Genomic DNA, 26,426 nt, shown 5'->3' on the forward strand with positions numbered 1-26,426 from the left:
ACCCCATATCCCAACTCCCAAAACAATTGTTTACAGAACAGTTTGACGTAAATCGTTGAAACTTTCAGCAGTGACGTCAAGCCGCGCCTCCTCTATACCTATAAATACGTTCCAGAATTACGTAACATGTTCCTCTTCGAGTCACCTTGGACTTCGGTTGATGTTATGTATTTCTGGTGTCTGGTTGCCAAGGAAGGCCTAAAGTTTTGGTGGGCAGTGGAATTATATCTTACACAACGAAGCATGTAGAACTAACCACGTACAACAATGTCAATAATAGTTCGTTTCTTTTAGCATTAGAAAAAAGGTAAACAATCTTGACATGTCTTTGTATTGAAAAATTCTTTTTAAGAATCAGTAACGATTACTTATGAAAGCAAAAGGTTGTAAATGATCGTTTATGATTAATAATAATTGTCACATATTTGCCGTGTTATTTTTCAAGTGTTTTTCAATAAAAAGACACGTCAAGATCGCGTAGTATTTTTATAATGAGATATTCTGTCGTTGTTTTGAATTCCCTCATCAGTCACCACGCACTCCGCACATCCGACACTAGGTTCTTTTCTGATAAATATGATTAGAAAGAGAAGGGTAGTCTACCTCGCAGATGAAGCAAAAATTTCCTTCCCGATTGACTGGCAAAGACGTCAAGTGCCGTACGCGATCTCAATCCAATATCTTGTGCCATCAACTTTTGTGCCTTCCGATGGTGATGGAAGGTTCACAATGATGCGCCACACGCGATAGGCATTAAAAGGGTTAAGTATGATACCCATTTCACTGAACAACTCTTCTTACATGTTGTTTTACGTCACATCCACTCTATTGTATGCTAAGTAACCAGTCCTGATTGCTATACCGTCTTAACAATAAAATGACACAACGTTTAAACGTTTTTAGGAACTTAAGTCCTTTTACGGATCACAAATGGAAATTATGCTTGTGTGGTGTAGTCATTAATACCTACCTAGATTTCTTTTATTTACCTTATTATGTATGCTGGCTTGAACAATCAAGTTTGCTTATACACTTTAGGTTTTGTATTTAACCTAAGATAAATCTTAATTACTAAAAAGGTGAATACAAAACCCTCATAAGAGGTAATGGGCCTCTTCCAGTTCAATTTTTGTATTTCTTCTTCCCTTTCCGTTTAATTTTTGACTGTTTATTAATCTTTTTTGGTTAGAATTAGATGATTGCATCTCTAGTTGTAATAAAGTGGAAGGTTGGGGGTCTTTAATCCCCACTCACTGCGACCACTATTCAGCTTGGGGATTACTTATTGATTGTTCTATGTTACTTGTTAAACGTTTATTTATAATTATCATGTTTCAGTTCTCTGAGCAGATTTTGGTTTCAATAGATTTGTGCTATATTATGTATTTGTATACTACATACCTACATATATTTTTTACTGACATTCTAATGAAAAGAAGGTTTTTCAAAGTGGTATCACAGAATAAATAATAGTACTAAGTACAGAAGACTCAATCTCTAACAAAACGCGTCTGTTACGATCAGCACAGATATGGCCGCTAGGTGGCGACAGCGCCACGCGCGGCTTATGGCTAGCCACCAAAATTGGGGCCGAATGGATGTACTTTTAGCTACCTGTAGCAAAGCGACGAAATCGCGGAGTGAGACACGCCTGGTGGTATTTCAAATGTTTTGCTTGTTAATTGGGTAAAAGAATAAAATAAAATAATTGTGAACATTACATGGAACATTGACAATAATTTTCAAGGCTCGGGATAGAAATAAATTACTTTCAGTTTGTCATTGGCAGATTATTTTTAAACAAAAATATTCTACCTTAAATACAGAAGAAAGTTGAAGTCTAAATCACCTCATCCCCTCCAATGCTTCTTGTAATGAAAACTACACTGCCATCTGCACAAAAGGTTGTTAGCCTATTACTCTCGAACACTGTGCTGTGGTGTGATGTAGCGGCATTTTAGTTTGAGGATGTCATTACAAATATATTATTATGTTCACTGGTTACATATGTATATCTCAGATATATAATTCTTGTGTTAACTCACTGCTACATGACGGCTTCCTCATGCAAATATACATACTGATGTAGTAGGTTGTAATAATATACAACAAGCATCGGTAAACATTTAAGAAGAGTCAATAACAGAAGAACACGGGAGTTTTAGCAATCTCAAAGAGCCGCAAATGTTATTTTTAGAGGTCTAAGACCTTTAAAAGTGATTTCTTTGGGCGGCTTGAAGATTACAAGGAGAATGAACCTTTAGATTACAGAATTTAAAAGTTGAATGACCTCTGTAGATTAAGAATTAAGATTTGTTATGTCCAGTGGCACTAACCTTTGAGTTTAATAATAGCATCTAGTTTTTGCACCTTTTAGAGACCTGCATGATTGTAGATAATGATTTTTTTATTTGTTATTCAAGGACGTTTGTACAGCGTAGTATCGCCCGTAGCGCTTGTACCGGACTTAAGGACATAACCTAGAAATATGACTAGACAATTTTGTAAAGAAGACAATCCGTGTAAAATAACCGCTCGGTCAAGTGTAGCTGTTAGTCTATCTGCTGAAATTGCTACACATAGATAAACCGGCATTGAGGTAAAGCTGGTAAAGTGATAACAAAATGAAAATTTGTTAAGTGACTTACCGTCCGCGTCGGACTTCATTTGTTTCCCCATAGCATTCACACTTAATTAAACACTATTTTATATACTCCACTGTATTTAAAGCTCCGTTAATAGCGTAAAAATAACAAGAAACTATATTGTTATCATTTTCAATTTTCCTGAATTGCAATTAGATTTGACATTTGACGTTGACTTTAGTGTGTAAAGTTGTGGCACTACTGCGTGTGTGCTAATGGGGATCGCTATTGCTCTTTCTGTTTAAACTTAAAAATTAACTTCGTAAAATTTGTAAATACAGAAACGATTTAGTCAGTCGTATCACACATTACAATCAAAATTTAGTTTTTATTGATGTAAATTGATTCGTATATAACGCAAAATCATGTACGTTTTGTTAATCAAACACAATTCATAGCTAACCTTATAAACAGCAATACTTGTAGCGTTTCGTTTTTGCACACGAGAAAAGCCGTATATCATTTATTTTATACAGGGTTACTTTTTAGTCAGTTAACAAACTTCGTATAAATGATCGCTAAGGTAAATGAAATATACGTTTTGTTTTATTTTTATCCCTTCTCAAATGAGAAAAAAGAAAAGTGCACCCAAATGATTCCACAGAAACAGTAGAAGACTTGGTCACCCTACTTTCTGACGGCCGTGGCGGGGGCGAGGAGTGAGCGGGGCACCCGCTCGCGGCCAGTGGCAGCGCTTGCGCAGGGGGTAAGAGTGGTGGGCGGGCGGGGAGCTTTGCGGTGTGGGCAGAGTTCAAAGATGGCCGCTTTTGTTCTTCGCCGCGCAGGCGGAGGGCCCCCCCCCCCTGTCTTGGACGGGTCGATGCCCGGCGGTTTTAAATTGATTCCAAATCTTCCTTCATACTTTCACGGGCTTAGGACCGTCAAAACCCATGTCGATAGTCAATAAAAAACAAACATTTAACATTTTAAGACAAATTAATTCTCAGATCATAAGAAGACGATAAAGTGAAAAACGACATGTGCTTAGGCGTATTTAAAAATTGGAATCAGCTATTTACAATAATTGTTTAATTTACTTACAAATGGAGTCCATTTCTCCTCACTTTACTCACTTACACTAATTGTATTTTAATAATTGTTAAAAATGCAGTCCATTTTGCTGCAAGCACAGTCTAGCACGTTTTAGGACATTTCCACTAATGTTCCTTAACACGCGTTGTTCATTTTTCACTTGATCAAATGCTAAAATAATTTTGTTTTTCAAATCATCGATATTCTGAGCTTCTTTGACGTAAACTCTACGTTTCACTTCACCCCACAAATAAAAGTCACAAGGAGTTAGGTCAGGTGATCTAGCTGGCCAGGGCACCGGTCCACCGCGCCCTAACCAGCGGTTTCCATACCTCTCATCGAGGTACTCGCGCACGATACGGCTGTAATAAGGAGGGGCGCCGTCGTGCATGAAATAAAACTCGCGTAGTTAGCGCAGAGGCACGTTTTCCTCGATGTGGTCCTCAATTACGCCCCGGTATGTACAACCGGTATTTCTTAACACAGGCAGAATCTCTGCCTCGTACAACCTACGAGCCGCTCGCAGATTGTTATCGGCTCTGGCGTACACTCTCACCATTTCATAAAACTCGCGGTTTGAGTACATCGTTTCGCTTTAGCTCAGCGGCGAGCGAGGAGAACATGAAACGACTGTCCGTCAGAGAGCGCGGCGTGAGACTGAGCGGCGCGCGCGGTGGCTTTTGTGTGGCGGCGCGCGCGCTCCCCCGCCGCGCGCACTCCCCCGTCGCACACACTCATGCGTCGTGCGCCGTCCATGACCAGCTGTTTGGTGTAGGGTGTGCGTAAATTGTAAAAATTGTTAGGGATAAAAATAATAAATCGTAAAAATAAAAAGTACATGTTTTTTTATTGAAATGGGTTCTATTAACGATACTGAATTCAGGGTTTTTTTTTGTAAGCTGACTAAAAATTAACCCTGTATCTGTTTTTATCATATTCAACGAACCCTCACTCTACACGAAACGCATTGCGTATTGCCAACATCGCAAGCTTATTTTTAATTTGTTGAGGTTGTGATGAGGTTGTGTCATTTATGTTATGACAGAATTGAAAGATAAAAAATATACCATGCCGTGCATGAATATGAAGTGTGTGATTAGATACGTTTTATTTGAATTTCTGCGACAAGTTATTGCTTGTTCGCACAAATTTGGACATTTTGTTTAAATGTAATTAAAATTAACTAAGGGTTTTTCTACTTAAGTGGTCCTATACTTTTTTATCACTATTTTTCTATTTTTCAGATGTTTGTGGGAATGTAACCGAAGATCTACGGTTTTTCTAAATTAATACTTCCCATCGGATTACTAAAGCCGCAAAAATGTCCAACGGTAACGCAGGAGACACCACGAACCACGTCGAAAACGGCATCAATGATGAAAATCGGTAAGTTAAACTCACTTAAAAATTACCTACCTGTATGACCTATATCCATTGACATATATATCTCAGGACTAGCCTTACGGGCAATAAGAATGGAACATGAATGGGGCCAGTACAGCGGTGTGAAAACGCTGCAACGCGATTGGTTGATGAGTTCGCATTACCCGCGCGCGCCCGCGCGATTGGTCGCAACTAGTTGCGTTATACTACACGATTGGCTCGAATTCGTGAGTGACACCGCTGAACTAGTACCACTTTTGCACGTAAGGCCAGTCCTGAGATATATATGTCAATGCCTATATCTAAGTTAAATTTGAGATTTATTTTTATAGGGAACTTTTAACTTTTTTTGAGCTATTAAGGGCAGTATTCTGTAGTAAGTGGCTTTAAGTTAGTACCAAGGAATACATAAATGTAGCCAATGTAGGTATATTCATTATTCAGTTCTGTACTTTTAATTTTTTTTATATGCATTGCATAGGAAATAAAATTCACAAGTGCCTATATTTTTACTTTTTCCTATTTTATTGGGCCAGCTTAATATTTAGTTCTTTCTCTCTCTCTTTCTCTCTCTTGAGCCCTTTTCTACCCTTCGGGTGTAGGCCTCCTTCATTTTACGCCATTCGTCACGGTTCTGTGCAACCTGGAGCCACCTCATCCCCGCAGTCCTTTTGATGTCATCGTCCCAACGCATATTGGGTCTACTTTGAGGACGTTCTTCCCCCCATGGTCGCACTTGAGTATTCGTTTACTCCACGAGTCTGTCTTTCGTCCCATATGACCAGCCCATTCACTTCAAACTGGCTACGCGTTTATAATTATGTTAGTATAAGTATTTAGTTTTTTTTTTTTTTTTTTTTTTTTTTTTTTTTTTTTTTTTTTTTATCTTTATTCAAAAACGCTTAATTTAAACTTAACTAATAAAAACACTGACATAGATTGGTTATAAAGCGTTCCTGAAATGGTCTCCACTCAGCTTCATGTCAAGGAACCTTTGAAGTCCCCGACGCTGGTCTTCCGTGGAAACCCTTTCGAGAGAGCGCAACTATAAGCTATACAATTTAAATTAAATATAATACTACAGTTATACAAATTAAATTAAATATAATTTAGTTTAGTATTTATAATTTAGTCAGAGAATCATAAAATGTAGTACCATACCATTACATACTTATTTTGCCTATGGCCGTTGGCCGCAAAGCATTTTTGTTGTGTAAAATATTGTAAACCTGCCAATTACTAACGGACCTGTATAAATAATATATTTGCAAGAATTTAAAGGTACAACTGATGCTGAGTATTGTCTCTTTATCTTGCATCCACCGTAGCATGCATAATATTTGCATGTTTTGTTTCATGCATGCAGTTATTTTTTTCAATATATTTAAAGTGATAGTGGACACATTATTTCTTCTTCTAACCTTTGCCAGATTTTATGAACACCCGAGGTGGTTTGTACAGTACATATAATATATTACAAAAAAAGTTTTGTAGTGGCGCATACAAAATGCACTGCATGATTTTGGTACATAATAAAAATAAATACATTTATACTTGGTCAAGCAGATCTTGTCAGTAGAAAAAGGCGGCAAATTTGAAAAATGTAGGCGCGAAGCGATATCGTCCCATAGAAAATTTGAATTTCGCGCCTTTTTTTACTGACAAGATTTGCTTGACCAGCTTTATATATTTGGTCAACCAGATCTTGACAGTAGAAAAAGGCGGCAAATTTGAAAAATGTAGGCGCGAAGGGATATCGTCCCATAGAAAATCTGAATTTCGCGCCTTTTTTTACTGACAAGATTTGCTTGACCTGCTATATATTTCATGTTTTGTTGGTAATATTTTTTTTTAATTATCATTATTTTAAAATTAAGTGTACCGTTTAATAATTCACATGATTCTGGCAACTAGTTTCCAACATTGCGCACCTCTAAAATGATCGTGGCAACTCGAGCGATTTACATTCGCGGCTCGTGGCTCGGCTCGCGGCTCGTCCGTGTCTCGCCTCGAGCTCGTAAGCTCGTCGAGCTAATGATTACACTCTCGCTTCGTGGCTCGGCTCATGGCTCGTCTCGTGTCTTGGCCACAGCTATTAAGCTCATCGAGCTAATCGATTTTAAACACAAACAACACGGTATAAGGTTTGTAACCGAATGACAGCCGAACGCGAGTGTAAAACCAAGCGCGCGTCTCGCGCGAGCTCATCGCGAGCCCCTTTGACTCGTGCCCAAAAAACCGCTCCTGACATTTTTTATTTATTATCTGTGAAGGGCTGCACAATTTTTAAAACACAGACTACCAACGTGACAATATTTAAAAAATGTTTCAACCATATAGACATAACCACAGTATATTTTATCTATTTTACTTTGCAAGTTGTTCAGGAAGTGCGATGTGTAAAAAGTTGCTGCGTGTTTTAAAATGCCTCAAGTATTCAAATTTACATATTTCTATTAGTATTATATATTAAACTACTCTGCATTTATTGGTCTATTAGATTAAAACTATATTTTAGACCTACATAATATTGATGACCAAGAAATATCACTTCAAAACAATAGCTTTGTAGATTTATGACGTGTTTCTTATTTTAATGCCCTACATTTCTAAGATTACCAAATATATTTTGAGCAACCACTAGTCATTAAATAGTTCGATTATTAAGTTACATTAATAAACCATACAATGTATTAAATGACTGTGTATTATAGAGGATTAGCGATCAAAATATGTGAAGGTAAATTGTGAATACAAACCCGGCGCCACAGGTTGCTTAAATAATTTCTGCATATGTAAGGCATGTGGTGCACTAGACGCGTTGCATACGCGTTTTGGGATGTTTTTTACTACTTATAATTTTTATTTACTAATATTTCTTTGCTATTTACACTGAATAAATTAAATAATTATACGATTAAATAAAGAATCAATTAGGTATTACAATTTTAAAGTTCCTATTTCTGTTGAGAACTTGGGACTCTTGGGAGGAGGCCTGTGCCCAGCAGTGGGACGTATATAGGCTGAAATTATTATTATTATTTGTATGTCTTACCATATCTCGGGACCATGGGGTCCCGGAGCTTTGGGAGGCGTACGTGGGGCCGAAGCCAACAGCGCAGAGGCCCTTTAAGACAAGTGTGATGTCATGTAGAACGCCTGCTGGAACCCATTCACGGGTACATCAATAGATACCCGTGAACCGGTCTCAGCAGGCATTGCGCTATTGTAACAAAAATGGAAAGAGTTCAGGGCTATGTATGAAGTTTGGCTGGAGCTTAAGATTGGGCTATTGTAAAAGGGTCCGGACACCTGCCATAACAATGCTACCACATGTTATAGAGGCAGGTGGTGACTTGCCGCCGACTAGATGGGCCCCTGAAACTGTCGTCGTAAAGACGACCAGGGGCAACACCGGCGTGAGCGGCTCAGGGGTGTCGAGAGGTGTGCTGCGCTTTCTCCGAAGTTACTCGCGGCGTTGTGCCCTTAAACACTTCCACCCCTGGAGCATATAGCTCTAACGACTCCTCTCTGGACGGCCAATTAAGGCAAGCCAGAGCCGAGAGTCCTGCGGGTCCCCTTGGGGTCCACTACGACCGACGAAGACACGCCGGAGACGGAGACCCTGACCGACTCTCTGGAGCACTCGGGTTCGTGGGGTCGTTACTCCCCAATAGCTCGCCACAAGCTGCCCTGCGGGCTTATTATTATTATATTTCTGTTGAACATCTGCACCGCGCGACTGTTGTGTCTCGGCCCTAAATGGGTAGTCATTCTTGTTTTTGCCATGGCAGAGGTCAGATTACCGGCTTATTTACGTATGTGATCAGTATAATTTTATTATACTGATCACAATTATAAGTTAATTCGGTTGTTGGTGATATGGTGATCGGCCCTTTTTAAAAACACCAAAGTTTAGTAGGTACCTACGTAAATACTCTTTTGTTATTTTAAGTTATAAAGCTACTATCATCCTGATAATTGCATAAATAATGCATTTTATTTCAAGATTATTAGTGTCTTAAACTGTTTTTTTTACTACAGGGTGGCCAACTTAGAGGTATACAACTTTTTTTGCCGCCATTTTATTTTGGCGGTAAATATGACAGTTATTGCATGAAAATTAGTTTGTGTAGATACGGCAAATTTATTATGGAGCGTTTTACGACGGAACAACGTGTTTTAATCATTAAAAACAATAGAAACATTAAAAATAACGTTTCCCGGTCGATTAATTTCGAGAAACGGTGACATTGACTGGCCCCCAAGATCGCCTGATTTAACAGCTCCTGACTTTTTTCTGTGGGGCTATCTAAAGGGACGTGTCTATGCTAATAGGCCAACGAACCTTCAGCAATTAAAACAAAATATTCGAAACAATGTCGCTGAGATAACGCCAGAAATGTGTGAAAAAGTGATGAAAAACGCGATGAAAAGGGTTCGCATCTGCCATGCTGCTAGAGGTGGACATTTGTCTGACATTATTTTCCATGTGTAATTGCTGACCCTACATTAGATATGAGCGCCGATAGGCATATAGCCGGCGGCGGCGCGCCGGTCAAAATTGGTCGGCGGCGGCGGCGAATCGGCGGCGTGGCCTTGAAACACCTTCGATTAATGAAAAAAGAATTCAAACCAAAATTTTACCGAAAAAACATGTTTTTGCTGTAAGAAAGTTATGAAATAAATGCATTTTTTATTTTCAAGGATAATTTATTGAATAATGGTACGAAAAAAATTGATATCGTATAAACTGTGGATGCGGAGGCGGTCTTAATCTTGGCGAGGCTCTGGCCGAAAGATCTTAGCGATTGACTGTATCAGGGAAACGTCTTGTCGACAGTCCAAAGAAAATCGAGCTCCGTCATTAAGCAATATCGATTCAACAAAACCGATTTATGTCAAAAAGTGAGGCCCAACGCCGAGCTCCATGTAACACCGAAGACTTGATTTCGACGCCTCCCAATGCGAGGCCAGAGGATGAGCTGCAGGTAAGCATACAGCTAAGAATCGAACGCCAAGTGTAAGCTTGGCTGACGGCCGAACGCCTGGAGCGCCGATTGCGGCGCGCTTCTGTGCGAGGCCGAGCTGCAAGAGAGCAGAGCGAGGGCGCAGGCCGATAAAGACTGCAGCCATAGTATTAAAGATCTGGAGCTTTCCTGCGGTCGCATTCGTGCGACGCCAAAGGCCGAGCTAAAATGGAGCTAAGATCGGATAAGGACCAATGCTCAAGCGTTTTAAAACAGGCCGAAAGTTGAGCTCCAAACAGGGCCAAAAACTTGCAGGTTCAGATAGCGGCTTAATGCAAGGCCAAAGATTGAGCTCCAAGAGAGCAAAGAGAGAGCTTGAAATTTGAACAGTGGCCAAGTTTAATTGAGGCCCGATTTCGACGCCCTTCCGTGTGAAGCCAACGGACGGACATTTGGACGTGGAAACGCTTAATATCTCATTTAATACCTTTTAAAGACGTGTAACCATGCTTGCAATGGTTAATAAATTCGCGGTAAATGACGGATGATTAGCCGGCAAAATTAGTTATGCATTGGATCGGTAATCCAAAGATGTGGGTTCGAGTCTCACGTTAGCCAGAGTTGATCACAGTAAATTTTTTCATTGTGATTGACATATGTCTAGTGTTTATATACAATCTATAAATTGTAATGTGGAACGTTCCACAATAAAAATGGAAGGAAATCAGTATGTTTATTACAAGCATATTGATGTTAAAATTGATATTAAATAATTTCGTTTCCCCAAGACTAGTAGCGCGGTTACTAGACAGATAAGTTTGCATTTGCCTTCGATATTTTTTAATTATATGGGCCTAAAATACCTTTTGAATGCCTATAAACTATTCGAAGTGGCGCCATTAATGATCTAAACTCGATTAAAAATATATTATCTGATTCCGAAAGTAGTAGTAACTACCAAGGTCACGCCGATGCCACGCCGATAGCGCAGCGTCGGCGGCGGCGGCGCGAAAATTTTGTCGGCGGCGGCGGCGCGCCGGCGCGGCGCTCATATCTACCCTACATATTATATTTAACAAGGAATACTTAATATTTTTTATGTTTTATAGAATAAAAATTCAAAAATAAAGTGTATACCTCTTATTTGGCCACCCTGTATATTTTAGTACTTCAGTGTCTAAATTAGCCACAAAAAAATCATGAACATAAGGTTATATAGTTTCACGGCAGGTTGAGCAATTCGAAAGTTTCTTATCGGAATTTGAATTAGTTTTACTCTGCAATTTCATAGGTGAGCTTATTAAGCCTTCTTTAAATTGAATACATAAAAAAAGCGGCCAAGGGCGAGTCGGACTCGCCCATGAAGGGTTCCGTATTTAGGGGATTTATGACGTATTAAAAAAAAACTACTTAATAGATCTCGTTCAAACCAATTTACGGTGGAAGTTTGCATGGTAATGTACATCATATATTTTTTTTAGTTTTATCATTCTCTTATTTTAGAAGTTACATGGGGGGGGGGGGGGGACACATTTTACCACTTTGGAAGCGTCTCTCGCGCAAACTATTCAGTTTAGAAAAAAATGATATTACAAACCTCAATATCATTTTTGAAGACCTATCCATAGATACCCCACACGAATGGGTTTGATGAAAAAAAAAATTTTAGAGTTTCAGTTCGAAGTATGGGGAACCCCAAAAATTTATTGTTTTTTTTTCTATTTTTGTGTGAAAATCTTAATGCGGTTCACAGAATACATCTACTTACCAAGTTTCAACAGTATAGTTCTTATAGTTTCGGAAAAAAGTGGCTGTGACATACGGACGGACAGACGGACAGACAGACAGACATGACGAATCCATAAGGGTTCCGTTCCATTTAATTGGCTACGGAACCCTAAAAAGATACGTTAATACATATAGGTACCTACTTGGGTTTTGATTCCTTTTGCTGACCAAGTGACCACTATTGCATTAGTGGGAAGTGAGAGTTTATACAGTAAACCTTTTTTTATTAAATGTTAAGAGTCCTTAGTCCTACAAGCGAGCGTTTTTTGCAATCTGTTACCTTTTTCATTCAAGATTACGACGTAACTATTAGTATTCATTCAAAAACTGATAACGTACTTAAATAATCATTTCTTAAACTAGCAAGTAAGACCGTTCAAGTTGACATTTTCTCTTTTTAAACCTAAAATAAATGAGTTTTCTTGGGAGGCTTTTTCAAAATTTGCAGTGAGAACTGTCGTTTCGGTTCTCAATTTTGCAGTAAACAAGAATCATTTGATACAGAAATGATTACAATTCACTTCACCATATCTTTTACGAGCGGCTAAGACTATTGAAAATCAAAGATTCATTAAAAAAAATGGATATTTAACCTTCCGAACTTTCTTCATTTTTTGGGTGAAAACAGGGTTACATTATATTTTTTTATCGCAAATTGTACTATTATTTTGCCCTAAAAATAATATTATAGCAAACTATAACTATACGTTAACCCATAAAAAAATAATCATAACTATAGGACCTACCTTGCCGTAAATTTATATTATTTTAAAACACGTATAAATCACGCTGCACCGACGCCGCGCGCTCATTCTCCGCCGAGGCGGCTTAGGGGACGGACCTGTGCTCGATCGTCAGGCGTTCGGTGACTATGGTGCGTTCGTAAACAGCCAGAGAGTTCCGAGAAGTGCTGTATACAGCGACTAGAAAATCTTGATACAAATAAGTACATTTTTTACACCATATTTAATTTCAACAACAGACTCTCGCTAGGTGATAGGTTTTCAGTGTTACTTGAATACTGGTTAGGTTTTGCATTATTATTATACCCGGACGACCTGGATAATGTCCAGGTTCTCATGATGGAGTCAGGAGTTGGTCACCGAACTCCTAATCTACTCATCATAACTCCATCGTGTTTGGGCTCAATAGATTTGCCTCGACGAGCACCTTCGTTCTAGATGAGGTCCAGGTTCTCATGATGGAGTCAGGAATTGGTCACCAGAACTCCTAATCTACATATTATCACTCCATCGTGTTTGGGCTCATTAGATTTGCCCTGACGAGCACTATATATCTTGAGGAGGTCCAGGGTCTCATGATGGAGTCAGGAGTCGGTCACCAGAACTCCTAATCTACTCATCATAACTCCATCGTATTTAGGATTATTAGATTTGTCCTGACGAGCACCATCTATCTAGATGAGGTCCAGGGTCTCATGATGGAGTCAGGAGTTGGTCACCAGAACTCCTAATCTACTTATCATAACTCCATCGTGTTTGGGCGCATTCGATTTGCCTTGACGAGCACCATCTATCTAGATGAGGTCCAGGTTCTCATAATGGAGTCAGGAGTTGGTCACCAGAACTCCTTATCTACTCATCATAACTATATCGTGTTTGGGCTCAATAGCTTTGCCCTGACGAGTACCATCGATCTAGATGAGGTCTAGGGCACAGGGCTATATTATAGTTCTTACGAACAGATACTTATCTCTCAAAGAAAACTCAAATGCCTACCGTTTTAATACCTACACAAAAATACAATGGAATGACCTTCAACGCACCGCTCCCCGCACCGCGCGCACCGGCACAAAGCTAGGGTTGCCGACGCTTAGAAATTATTTTACAAATAAGTACCTACCTACTTACCTAAACTATAGATTGTATGAAAGATACCTACCTACTTACCTAAGGTACAAATATAAGTTTTATTAATTGTAAAATAACTATGAGCAAGATAAGTTGCAATAAGTAATTAATAATTATAATATTCCTTTTATCATTATTAATTACTTATAAATTTATTTTATTATTCTCTTTATTTATCTTTTGTCTTAAGTTAGGGTTTTTCCTTATTTTATTATTTATTATGATGAGTGACTGCGAAATATTTTAAAAGGTCATATCTCCCTACAGTAACCGTAGTGTTTACGCCGTTTTATAAACCGCGTAAACACTACGCGGTTTATAAAACGGCGTACTACGTAGCTTGCGACTGTCGTAAAAAAAATTGGTATAAGTACTTATATTGAGAACGTCTAATAGTTACTTTTCCTATCAATCGGTAGAGCAAACACGGATTTTTTTATTAGTTTTTTTTTGTTTCTGCATCCATCCACAATTCCACACTACAACATGTGTTATTTGTTCGTGAAGAAGACATTTATTTCGCATACATTTTGGCATATTCGAGCGCCGGCGACCAACTAGCTTGATTTTCTACCGTGAACGGGAAGAGATTCGTAGGTATAAATCCGTGCTCGCGCGGAGAGTTCCATAGGCCTGAGCGCCTACCGCGAACCACGTTCGACGTGTTGCCTCTCTGTCGCACTTGTAAATTCGTACGTAAGTGTGACAGGGAGGTAACACGTCGAACGTGGTTCGCGGTAGGCCCTCTGTCCAGGGTATCTTAATGGAGTGGAGCGAAGATGGCATAATATAAATAATCGGATTTCGGTATTGACCCCGACGAGGCCATCAAACAAAAAAAAATGTGGAATGTAGTCAACGGTATCATGGTTTTAAATAAAAACAATGACTGGTTTTAACAGATAGGGCCAGTTGCATATCACAAATAAAGAAACATGTTTATTTGCAGTATGGACGGGCCCCGACTTTCCCCTAAAAACAGAAATAGTACAAAAAGACGACAATTTGTGGGCAGCAAAAATGTAAACAAAACTCATGGTTTGTCATGGTTTGTAAAAAAAAAACAACGGGTTGCACTCCGGGAGTGCCGGCAGAAGTGAAAACTCAATGACTAGTGCAAAATGTCTGCAGCACTATGTATAATTGATGTTAATGCCATCTAGCGTTATTTCGTCGCATTACTTGAAACCCCTAAGCACATCACTGTTGGTACTCGAGTTATATTAATACCGGTTAGAGGGAAACTCACTAAATGGCATTTAAATCAATAAAGAAAAACTCAATAACATTGTAACAGTTTTTTGATCAGGTCACGTGTCCGTCTTACGGTCACGTGATCTGTCGCGAGTTTAACATTTTTTCCCCACCTCAAAAAGTGCACAGCGCCGCTAAAGAAGTTTGAAAATACAACACTACTACAATGACGAATATTAGTAGTAAGGTTTATTCGGGTAATTCCGAAAATCATTGTAAAATCACTCATATTCCGTTGTAGTAAGAGTCAGCTTTCGGAATTATCCGCCACTATTCGTTCATTCGGAAATACCCGAATACACCTTATTCATAAGAAGAGTGATTGTCACAATAATTCCATGCCAGAGGTAAATATTGTTATTATTTACTCGCCTCTGGTTATATATTATCCCAACACATACACTCTATTGACTACTACCATGCTTATAAAATAAAATAAAGAGTGCCAATATAACGCTAAAAATAATGTTACTTTGCAATTAAATTGAAAAGTATCAATATTATTCTCGCCTGCGTTGAAACGCGCTTAACTTTGCCGGCGCTCGCGTACCGAGCGCCAACGCCATCTATCGAGTGTTATTTCGTGGAATCGGTGAACGCTCTAAGGAATAAGGCCTCTTAAATAATCCCCCTCGGGCTACAGATCAATATTTTAAATTTTCGCGTGCAACGCGCGCATTTTTCCGTGCGGCGCGCAGCCGCGAGGCGGCAAGTTTTCAAAGATGGCGGCCGCCGCATCACAGAATATACAATACTATATATATAATACTATACTACTACCGTACAGAAAGGACACTACTAAACCGAAGTTTGACACCGATTCAGGGACGAATCATGCTATCCCTTTCTAATATATGGCACTATCCCTTTCGGCTATTTAGGGTTGTCAAAATTCAAGTCATTATGTTATCTGTGGTCGTGCACGCAAAAGGACGTCAAATGGTGCCTACCCTAATACTTAAGGTGACGGTAGAGGTGGGTAAATTTTCAGATTCTGTCAATTTACCCCATTTCACACACAAGCGCACTTCACGCACACTACCTCACTTTACTGGGACAGGTCATTGACCCATCAAGTTTTTTTAAGATTGCGTTTTGAGTTTAGTGTTAACCACTGACCTCTTTTGAGGAACAGAAACTGTAAAAACGTTCCATTGAAAGAAGAAAGAGAAACAATACATTAAATCTTGCTCTCCTTGTCTGTTCATGTCACACGTGACGTATTTAAATTCTAATTTAATTCATTTGATTGTTAACTATTTTCTGCATATTATGGCTTTGTCGAGATACGCGTTTTGTAAAGTTAAACCGAATAAACCCAGATGTCATTAAGTCAGATGTAAAATGTTATTTACTACTCTATACGGTTATTCATAAGGCGAAAAATCAATTCAATTAAAAATTTAAATAAATAAAGTTTCGGCAGGGTGGAAATTTAATTAAGGCCGACAAAATAAAATTTAATAATATATGTCGGCTGATGTACCCCTAAGATCTTTACAGATTTACTTGTACGAGTTTCCTATATTCGCTATTTATTTTGCTATTAAATTTATAAAATTAAAATAAATAATTAAATATTATACTGGCATTCCACCGCTATTATTTCAGTGCTGAACTGATTATCTTCGATCGTAGCCTTGATGATGTAGTTGTACTTACACTTACGGCGGTAGAAGCGGCAATGAACCCCGCGCAGCGTAGAACGAGAGGTGCGTTGGGATAAGTGCATATACATATAATTCTTCGTGCGTCTGTCTGTCTGTCCGTCCGTCTGTCACAGTCTATTTTCTCCGAAACTACTGGACCAATTCAGTTGAAATTTGGCACACATATGTAAATTTGGCACACAAATGTAAATTTGTGACCCAAAGATGGACGTGTAACGTAAATAAAATGTATTTTAGAGAATTTGAAATACGGTAGCCATTTTTGGGGGGGGTAAATGAAAAAATTAAAAAATATGTTTTTTAAACTATATAGTGTTACATATCAAATAAAAGAGCTCATTGTAAGAATCTCAAACATAACTTTTTTTATAATTTTAGGATTAATAGTTCAGCAGTTATTCATGAAAATAGGCAAAAAATGATCATTCTCCGCCCACTTTCTCCGAAACAACTGGATCTAAAATTTTGAAAAAAATACACAAAGTAGTTCTTTACCTATATATGTCAGGAAAATCTATAAGAAATGTGCAGTCAAGCGTGAGACGGACTTAATATACGGAACCCTTAGAATGCGAGTCCGACTCGCACTTGTTTTTGTTTAGCTCTTATTAAGTTTAAGGAGTTTTATGAGTGAAAAAAGAAGTTTTTTGTTTTATGTGCCCGCGTTATTGCCGATCGATTGTGTTTTAAACGATAATTAGACAAAAAAACTTGTTTTTCACCCAACGAATATAGATCCCCATGACACATCTTCCAAGTCGCCTTTGGATAGGCTTAATTTTAAAAATAATTGAAATAATGTTCTATATCATTCATACTTGCAAAAAAAGACTAAAAATAATTTACGTGACCAATGCTTATTATTAGTAAATATCTTACAATTTAATATCTGATATATCACACGATACAAAAAAATGGCCGCAAAGTTAAAAGTTTATTTATTTACGTTACTAGTCCATCTTTGGATCACCGACTCTTTGTCATATGTGAAAAATGTGTACCAAATTTCAATTGAATTAGTCTATTAGGGGCAGACACACGAGTGATCTTAAAAGGGATTTTTTTCTTGAATGATTTGTATGTACTTACCCCAACGCACCTCACGTTCCACGCGGCGCAGCGTAATCAGTAAGTACCTAATAATTAGTGTCCGACCGAAACACAAATTTCTGTATATATAAATATTGTTGTCCTACTTGCTCGCCAACTTTTGGTCTTTGTCACATAGTTAGTTTCATAATACGAAGTACTATTTCGTATGTTTCGGCCAGGCCGAAAGATTCGGCCGTTTTTTGGCCGAAACCGAAACTACGGCCGAAACATGATTTTATGGCCGAAACCGAAACCGAATCTTCGGTCGGACACTACGAATAATCACAATGGTCTTAAGTACCACAGACCCTACTGTCGCTTAAGTCCTTTATGACAATCTCTGCCTATTAGAACTTATAAAAAAAAAAGAAACCGAGTAATTATATCCAACTACCGAACCTGCTTACAAATTTTCTCGAGATATTTGAGAAATGTGATATGCAAAGGAGAACATTCGAACAAACGAAAGTATTTTTGCCCAAGCTGAAACGGAGACCTTCGCCTACGCTCGGTCAGTGATGGTTTAGGTACAGTCAGCTGCAGGTCACCCCTGCATAGAAGATTGTATGCAGGGGTGGTACCTTTTCTCTGCAGCTGACTGTACACCTATAAAAAATTGTTGTACCTGCTGCAATTTTATACCGGTACCGTACTTTATATTTCAACAGGTATAGTACCTTCAAAACGAAGCGGTATTGATAAATAATAACGGTACCGTACCGCCTATAAATAATAATAATAATTCAGCCTATATACAGGGTGGTCCAAACCTTGACGTCCAAAAATTTTTTTTTAGATTCCTCACGTCGTGGGCTATCAGAATATACCCCATGTATGTTAGCCGATTTTTCGTAGTTACCGAGTTATGATTTTTTTTTACTTCTAACTTTTCATATGAAATTCCGGGGTTCCCATACAGAGTGGCTAAAAAATAACTGCATTTCCGTTGCCAGGGAGGTTTTGGGATTATACTGAGCAACTTTTACAATGGGGCCAACCCCGAAACCGCGAAAAAAAATTACCCTTCCATAGAAAATGGACTAGCCAAAATGTATAAAAAGCCAATTTTTTTTCGCGATTTCGGGGTTGGTCCCATAATAAAAGTTGCTCAGTATAATCCCAACACCTCCCTGGCAACGGAATGCAGTTATTTTTCAGCCACTCTGTATGGGAACCCCGGAATTTCATAGGAATAAGAATAAGAATAGAATAAGAATAAGAATTGTTTATTGCCACATACATGAACATAAAATAGAGTTAGAATTACTTACATAATAAAATAAAACAGTTGTTATCATATACAAAACAAAAGTGAGAAGATCTTTGTATTAGGCAAAGGGTTCCAGTCTCAGCGTGTGCCGGGCCTAGGTGCCCGGCGCTGGTTTTCAGACCGGTCCCAGACTAAGGACGGTCGGAGAATATTACCTACATAGGAAAAGTTAAAAGCTTAAAAAATCATAACTTGAAAACTACGAAAAATCGGCTAACATACATATGGGGTACATTATGATAGCCCACGATTTTTGGACGTCACGGTTTGGACCACCCTGTATAGACAATAATCTCAACGCTAGCCCAATGCGGATTGGGGACTTCACACACAGCTTTGAATTTCTTCGCAAATGTATGCACTACGAGTATGCAGGTTTCCTCACGATGTTTCCTCCTTCACCGAAAAGCTAGTGGTAAATATCAAATGATATTTCGTACATAAGTTCCGAAAAACTCATTGGTACGAGCCAGGATACCAATGAGTTTTTCCTTACCGCTTATACCGTAAAGAAATAATGCAGTCTCTGCTTTGCACGATTATTGTGTGGACATAATTCTTATAATCACCGAAACATACATACCTCTACGCACAGAATGTCATTGAAATAAAACATTGTTTTTTATAGTAAATTAATATAACATTCGATTTATACACATAACAATAAGCAGGCCAGGCCGCAGCGATATTGGCCTGTAAGCTTCATCTCGGTCTCCAAATCCGCAAAACTCGCTGGTACTAAATGCTGGTCTTGCCGTTATTAATTATCTTGATTCTTGAAGATTATCAGAACAGCACGTTACGTAATCGCATACATAGACGGAACGAACGTCAACAAAGTAGGTGTAGACACTGCAAGTCTTTAGGTATTAAACGAATTACGCTTCGTATTAATAGATGAGTAATATTTAAATGAACATATAATATTCTCTAACATAAATACAAGATTACAATTAATTGACATCAAAAGTCATTGACGTACAGAAGTCATATACATTTTTATAATGACGCAAAATTGATACCAGCATAATGAAAATCAATCCCAATCAGTAAAACGAGTCTTTAAACTTTTTTCATTTTAAGCGGGTTTTGAAGGAACAAGTTACTTAAATTCGATTGTAATCGTATTGTTTTAGGATAATTTACTGCTGTTTTCGACCGTTACGACCCGTAAATAACAACAACTCACATTTAAAATTTGACTGGAGCTCGACGTGATTATATTTATTTACCCTATTTTATGAAATACAATTTATCTACTGGTATACATTTTCGTATGCGTATATGATGAAATGTCTTTATTAATGTCAAAAACGAGCTATGACGATGTACACGTCTGCTTCGATGCAAGGCCAACGGCCATCTGACTCGAAGAAGAGTTTTGAGTGATGTCGTCAATGTATGGAAATTATACGAAAGTTTACATTTGGGATTGAATTTCTGTGTTGTATTTGTGAGTAAAAATATTAGTAGATAATAATCTGGTAGTTTAGTTATCTAGCCTTCAAAATCCCACAACAACTCAATTACTGTCAAAGACAAAACTGTAATGCGTCTTGCTCAAACGGAACTCCATATTTTGATTTTTGGACACTTTTAGTGTCGATTTGTAGAGAATTACAGGAAATAAAAAAAAATATGGCGTGAAGAGCCGGTACACGGCTTCTTCGTGAACAGATTTGCGTATAATTTAATGCAGTTATTAATCATTCATTGAACAAATTGATTGCACAAAGTGAGGTCTAAATCGAAAACGTCATATACCGTCCCCTTAATGGTAGGCATTGCTGAGCCGAATGGAGTCGAGTTTGCCCGGAGTGTCTCCCCACTGGATTGCGCGGTTTTCTGAGAACACCCCTTTCGAAGCGCTGGTGGCCTAGCGGTAAGAGCATGCGACTTGCAATCCGGAGGTCGCGGGTTCAATCAAACCCCGGCTCGTACCAATGAGTTTTTCGGAACTTATGTACGAAATATCATTTGATATTTACCAGTCGCTTTTCGTTGAAGGAAAACATCGTGAGGAAACCGGACTAATCCCAATAAGGGCCTAGTTTACCCTCTGGGTTGGAAGGTCAGATGGCAGTCGCTTTCGTAAAAACTAGTGCCTACGTCAATTCTTGGGATTAGTTGTCAAGCGGACCCCAGCCATGGCAAATGCCGGGATAACGCGAGGAAGATGATAATGAACAGCACCATCTCAGATTTCACCTCACCAGCACATTTTCAGTGTTAACAGCATGCGGCAGGTGTTATAATATTGTTTTCTTTTCCAGCGGGACCACCTACTTCTTTTCCAGACCTAGATCAAGCGCGACGTTGGCACAGAGGATACAGCTGTTCCTGTCCATCTATTGGAAGTCTCTGTTAATCGTGCTGACGCCTATTCTCCTGTTGCCGATACCCATTAGGAATCATGAGCCGGTGAGTGAAAGGGAAAGACTTCTTTTTATTATATCGGCTCGGCCACGACGTTGAGCGACATGCGACGGCGGCAGCGATAACCATAGGTTGGAGCGAGACACAGCGATCGGACCTTTCGCTCCCACCTATGGTTGTCGCTGCCGCCGTCGCCAGTCGCGTAAAGGCGTGGCCGAGCCGTATAGGAAGGCGTGGAAGGATCTTGTGGAGGCCCTATGCAGCGCCTGGGTGCCCTAGGACTCAACAACAACAACATTTAACAGCTGGCAAACGAGCTGACGGATCACCTGATGGTAAGCGATTACCGCCTCCCATGGACATCCGCAACACCGGAGGGGTTGTAAGCGCGTTGCTGGCCTTTCAGATGGGAGTACGCTCTTTTGTTGAAGGTTTAAAGGTCGTATCGGTCCGGAAATACCGCAGGCGACAGTTCATTCCACAGTTTAGCATAGTAGCAATTTAGGCATAGTACAGTCAGCAGCAATAGTTGCTAAGCGGGCGAGGTGTTCAAAATGATCTAGGCGCGACTTTATTGTTAAGAGAATAAGAGTGCGTCTAGATAATTTTGAACACCTCGCCCGCTTAGCAACTATTGCTGCTGACTGTACAATGCACTTATGAATGTCAACTGCATAGTTGCAAGCAGATGGCGCAATACTATCCCGTATTTTATATTTTTCAAATTCTTGTTAACGTGAAATGCATGGCGCCTTGCATCGCCATCTTGAGGAGCAATTTAACATCACCCTCATTTTTAACCGCCTTAAAAAAGGAGGTTCCTATTTTGACCCGTATGTTTGTCCGCGATTATCTCGCGTTAGGCTGAACCGATTTTGATGCGGTTTCCAGTAAAGTGTTTGTTATTTTTACCATTATGAAAACATCTGTAAATAAACCTGTAATTTCAGGCCTTCAAATGCATGTACGTCGTCCTCATAATGGCGACCTACTGGGTCCTAGAACTCCTTCCGCTACCTGTCACGTCCATGCTGCCCATAGTCCTGTTCCCGACCATGGGCATCCTGGACTCGGACAAGACCTGTGCAGCGTACATGAAGGAGACTAACATGATGTTCATGGGCGGTCTGATGATCGCTGCTGGGGTACAGCATTCCAAGTTGCCGAGGAGAGTTGCGTTGTGGACTGTGCAGGTTGTTGGATGCTCTCATAGAAGGTGAGTTGACTGCTTTAGCGTTTGTTTAATATATAGTGGCGAGCGACTCATATTCAATCATTTATTTGCATAAAAACACAGAAATGACTATCGGTGTGTTTGGGATTTGAGACGTACATTGATATAGTTTATCGATTTCTAACAGGCCCCGACGGCGAATCCTTTGTCTATTGTTAAGTAAAACCGCACGTGCTACTTACCTGCAAAAAAGGGTCTTATTTATTCTAATTGGCACCTGAGCGCGGGCTAGTCCAACGCTCAAAAAACCAGTGTAGGTGCGCTCTCCGATAACGCGCCTTTGTTACTCATCTCGATGACACATTTTAGACTGGTTCTGTAGCGTTCGACTCGCCGGCACTCAGTAACCGTAGTACCTGAGTGCCGGCGAGTCAAATGGACCACACGCCTAGAAGAATATTTTTCCATTAGTTCATTTTGAACCTTATTGCAATCTCCATAGAGTGGTAATTCAATAACCGGTAAAAACGGCCCAACCATTTTTTTAGGCAGGTAGAAGCACGTGCGGTTTCACTTAACAATAGACAAAGGATAAGCCGTTCGGGGCCTGTTAGAAATCGACAAACTATACCACCCGCAATTCAAGTGTTTAACGTGTAACTACGCCACATTTCAAGTGTTGTAGTACGTGTTTAACGTGTACGTGTGGACGCTTCACTCAATTTGCAGCCTCTATGAACGGTCCGATTTTGAGAATTGCGTGTGAAGGTAAAACCTTGGAACATTTTATTCAGGGTAATACCTCCACTGGTCAATTTATGATGAACCTTCATAATGTGGGAAGATATTGTTCGACAGTTACACATTTAATTTGTGATGCATTCTATACATTTTGTTTTCCTTATTGTAATAAAATAAACAAACCAATAGTTTATAAGCACGGTACTAGGGAAGTGTAAAGAATATTAATTCAAATAAATGTAGATCATCGCTCTTTACAGAACATTATAAATGCTATTTTTCAAATTAAGGACCCCTTTGAAAATTTTCTTGAGCCAGCCATATTTAATTTCAGACTAAACTTCGGGCTGACGTTCGTGACGATGTTCATCTCGATGTGGGTCTCGAACGCGGCCGCCACCACCATGATGGTGCCCATCGTGGAGGCCATACTCGAGGTCCTGGAGTCCCAGGGTCTGGGGGATGTGTATGTCAATAGGAAGAGGCCGGAGAATGGAAAGGAGGTTAAGGGGAAAGACGAGAAGACTGATGAAGAGTGAGTTTTATACTAGCTTTTATTTGTCTTTTTAGGGTTCCTTACCTCGAAAGGAAAAAACCGGCCAAGTGCGAGTCGGACTCGCCCATGAAGGGTTCCGTATTTAGGCGATTTATGACGTATTAAAAAAAACTACTTGCTAGATCTCGTTCAAACCAATTTTCGGTGGAAGTTTACATGGTAATGTACATCATATATTTTTTTTAGTTTTATCATTCTCTTATTTTAGAAGTTACAGGGGGGGGGGGACACATTTTACCACTTTGGAAGTGTCTCTCGCGCAAACTATTCAGTTTAGAAAAAAAATGATATTAGGAACCTCAATATCATTTTTGAAGACCTATCCATAGATACCCCACACGTATGGGGTTGATGAAAAAAAAATTTTTGAGTTTCAGTTCTAAGTATGGGGAACCCACAAAATTTATTGTTTTTTTCTATTTTTGTGTGAAAATCTTAATGCGGTTCACAGAATACATCTACTTAACAAGTTTCAACACTATAGTCCTTATAGTTTCGGAGAAAAGTGGCTGTGACATACGGACGGACAGACGGACAGACAGACAGACAGACAGACAGACATGACGAATCTATAAGGGTTCCGTTTTTTGCCATTTGGCTACGGAACCCTAAAAACCGGCCAAGTGCGAGTCGGACTCGCGCACGGAGGGTTCCGTACCATCAACAAAAAATAGAGCAAAAAAATCGTGTTTTTTTGTATGGGATCCCCCTTAAATATTTATTTTATTTTATTTTTTATTCAGCCTGGTGACAGACGGACGGACGGACGGAAGGACGGATAGCGAAGTCTTAGTAATAGGGTCCCGTTTTTAGGGTTCCGTAGCCAAATGGCAAAAAACGGAACCCTTATAGATTCGTCATGTCTGTCTGTCTGTCTGTCTGTCTGTCTGTCCGTCTGTCCGTCTGTCCGTCTGTCTGTCCGTCCGTATGTCACAGCCACTTTTCTCCGAAACTATAAGAACTATACTGTTGAAACTTGGTAAGTAGATGTATTCTGTAAACCGCATTAAGATTTTCACACAAAAATAGAAAAAAAACAATAAATTTTTGGGGTTCCCCATACTTCGAACTGAAACTCAAAAATTTATTTTTCATCAAACCCATACGTGTGGGGTATCTATGGATAGGTCTTCAAAAATGATATTGAGGTTTCTAATATCATTTTTTTCTAAACTGAATAGTTTGCGCGAGAGACACTTCCAAAGTGGTAAAATGTGTGTCCCCCCCCCCTGTAACTTCTAAAATAAGAGAATGATAAAACTAAAAAAAATATATGATGTACATTACCATGTAAACTTCCACCGAAAATTGGTTTGAACGAGATCTAGTAAGTAGTTTTTTTTTATACGTCATAAATCGCCTAAATACGGAACCCTTCATGGGCGAGTCCGACTCGCACTTGGCCGCTTTTTTACTCTTTGCGTACGGAACCCTTATAATAGGATCACTCGTGCGTCTGTCGGTCTATCTGTCCAACCCCTTCTCCGGAACTACTCAGTCTAAAATTTAAAAAATACACAAAATAGTTATTTTCCTATAGATGACAGGAGAACCTATTAGAAATGTGCAGTCAAGCGTGAGTCAGACTTAATGTACGGAACCCTTGGAACTCGGGTCCGACACGCACTTGGCCGGTTTTTAGGGTTCCGTAGCCAAATGGCAAAAAACGGAACCCTTTTAGATTCGTCATGTCTGTCTGTCTGTCTGTCTGTCCGTCTGTCCGTCTGTCTGTCCGTCCGTATGTCACAGCCACTTTTCTCCGAAACTATAAGAACTATACTGTTGAAACTTGGTAAGTAGATGTATTCTGTAAACCGCATTAAGATTTTCACACAAAAATAGAAAAAAAACAATAAATTTTTGGGGTTCCCCATACTTCGAACTGAAACTCAAAATTTTTTTTTTCATCAAACCCATACGTGTGGGGTATCTATGGATAGGTCTTCAAAAATGATATTGAGGTTTCTAATATCATTTTTTTCTAAACTGAATAGTTTGCGCGAGAGACACTTCCAAAGTGGTAAAATGTGTCCCCCCCCCCCTGTAACTTCTAAAATAAGAGAATGATAAAACTAAAAAAAATATATGATGTACATTACCATGTAAACTTCCACCGAAAATTGGTTTGAACGAGATCTAGTAAGTAGTTTTTTTTTATACGTCATAAATCGCCTAAATACGGAACCCTTCATGGGCGAGTCCTACTCGCACTTGGCCGCTTTTTTAGTTTACCATGTGTTTTGGAGGATCTGCCATCTTGTGACCTGAATCGAAAACTGAAACATGGCATTGACACCTCACGCAAAATGTATTTACCTAATGTTATGATGAGATGACATAGAGCTGATCTGATATATTTTTCTCCAGGGCTCCAATTCCGAGCGACATCACAATCTGCTACTACCTGAGCATAGCGTACGCTTCTACCCTGGGAGGCTGCGGTACTCTGGTCGGAACTGCCACCAACTCTGCCTTCAAGGGAATATTCGACAGGTGAGATATAGTCCAGAGAACATTCTACCTCCTTGTTGACACATGTTGAACTTAAAAAATATATGGGGATAATAAAAAAATACAAGACCTTAAAGTTAAAAAAAAAACGGG

General features: G+C 39.3%; 2 protein-coding genes across 2 annotated transcripts in view; one reads left to right on the forward strand and one right to left on the reverse strand.

The window, feature by feature from the left end:
• LOC134657288 (GPI transamidase component PIG-S) overlaps positions 1–2,802 on the reverse strand; it is a 79,010-nt gene extending 76,208 nt beyond the window's left edge. Inside the window, exon 1 of the mRNA XM_063512871.1 lies at positions 2,649–2,802. Coding sequence (XP_063368941.1) covers positions 2,649–2,679 — 31 coding nt within the window. The 5' untranslated portion in view covers positions 2,680–2,802. The remainder of the gene's footprint in view (positions 1–2,648) is intronic.
• The window catches only part of LOC134657283 (protein I'm not dead yet), a 78,907-nt gene that overhangs the window by 38,783 nt on the left and 13,698 nt on the right, over positions 1–26,426 (forward strand). Inside the window, exons 2-6 of the mRNA XM_063512866.1 lie at positions 4,922–5,063; positions 21,249–21,396; positions 22,302–22,567; positions 23,601–23,801; positions 26,190–26,315. Of these exons, the coding sequence (XP_063368936.1) occupies positions 4,999–5,063; positions 21,249–21,396; positions 22,302–22,567; positions 23,601–23,801; positions 26,190–26,315 (806 nt within the window). The 5' untranslated portion in view covers positions 4,922–4,998. The remainder of the gene's footprint in view (positions 1–4,921; positions 5,064–21,248; positions 21,397–22,301; positions 22,568–23,600; positions 23,802–26,189; positions 26,316–26,426) is intronic.

The sequence above is a fragment of the Cydia amplana genome, chromosome 19 (assembly GCF_948474715.1).
Source record: "Cydia amplana chromosome 19, ilCydAmpl1.1, whole genome shotgun sequence".
Lineage (NCBI taxonomy): Eukaryota > Metazoa > Arthropoda > Insecta > Lepidoptera > Tortricidae > Cydia > Cydia amplana.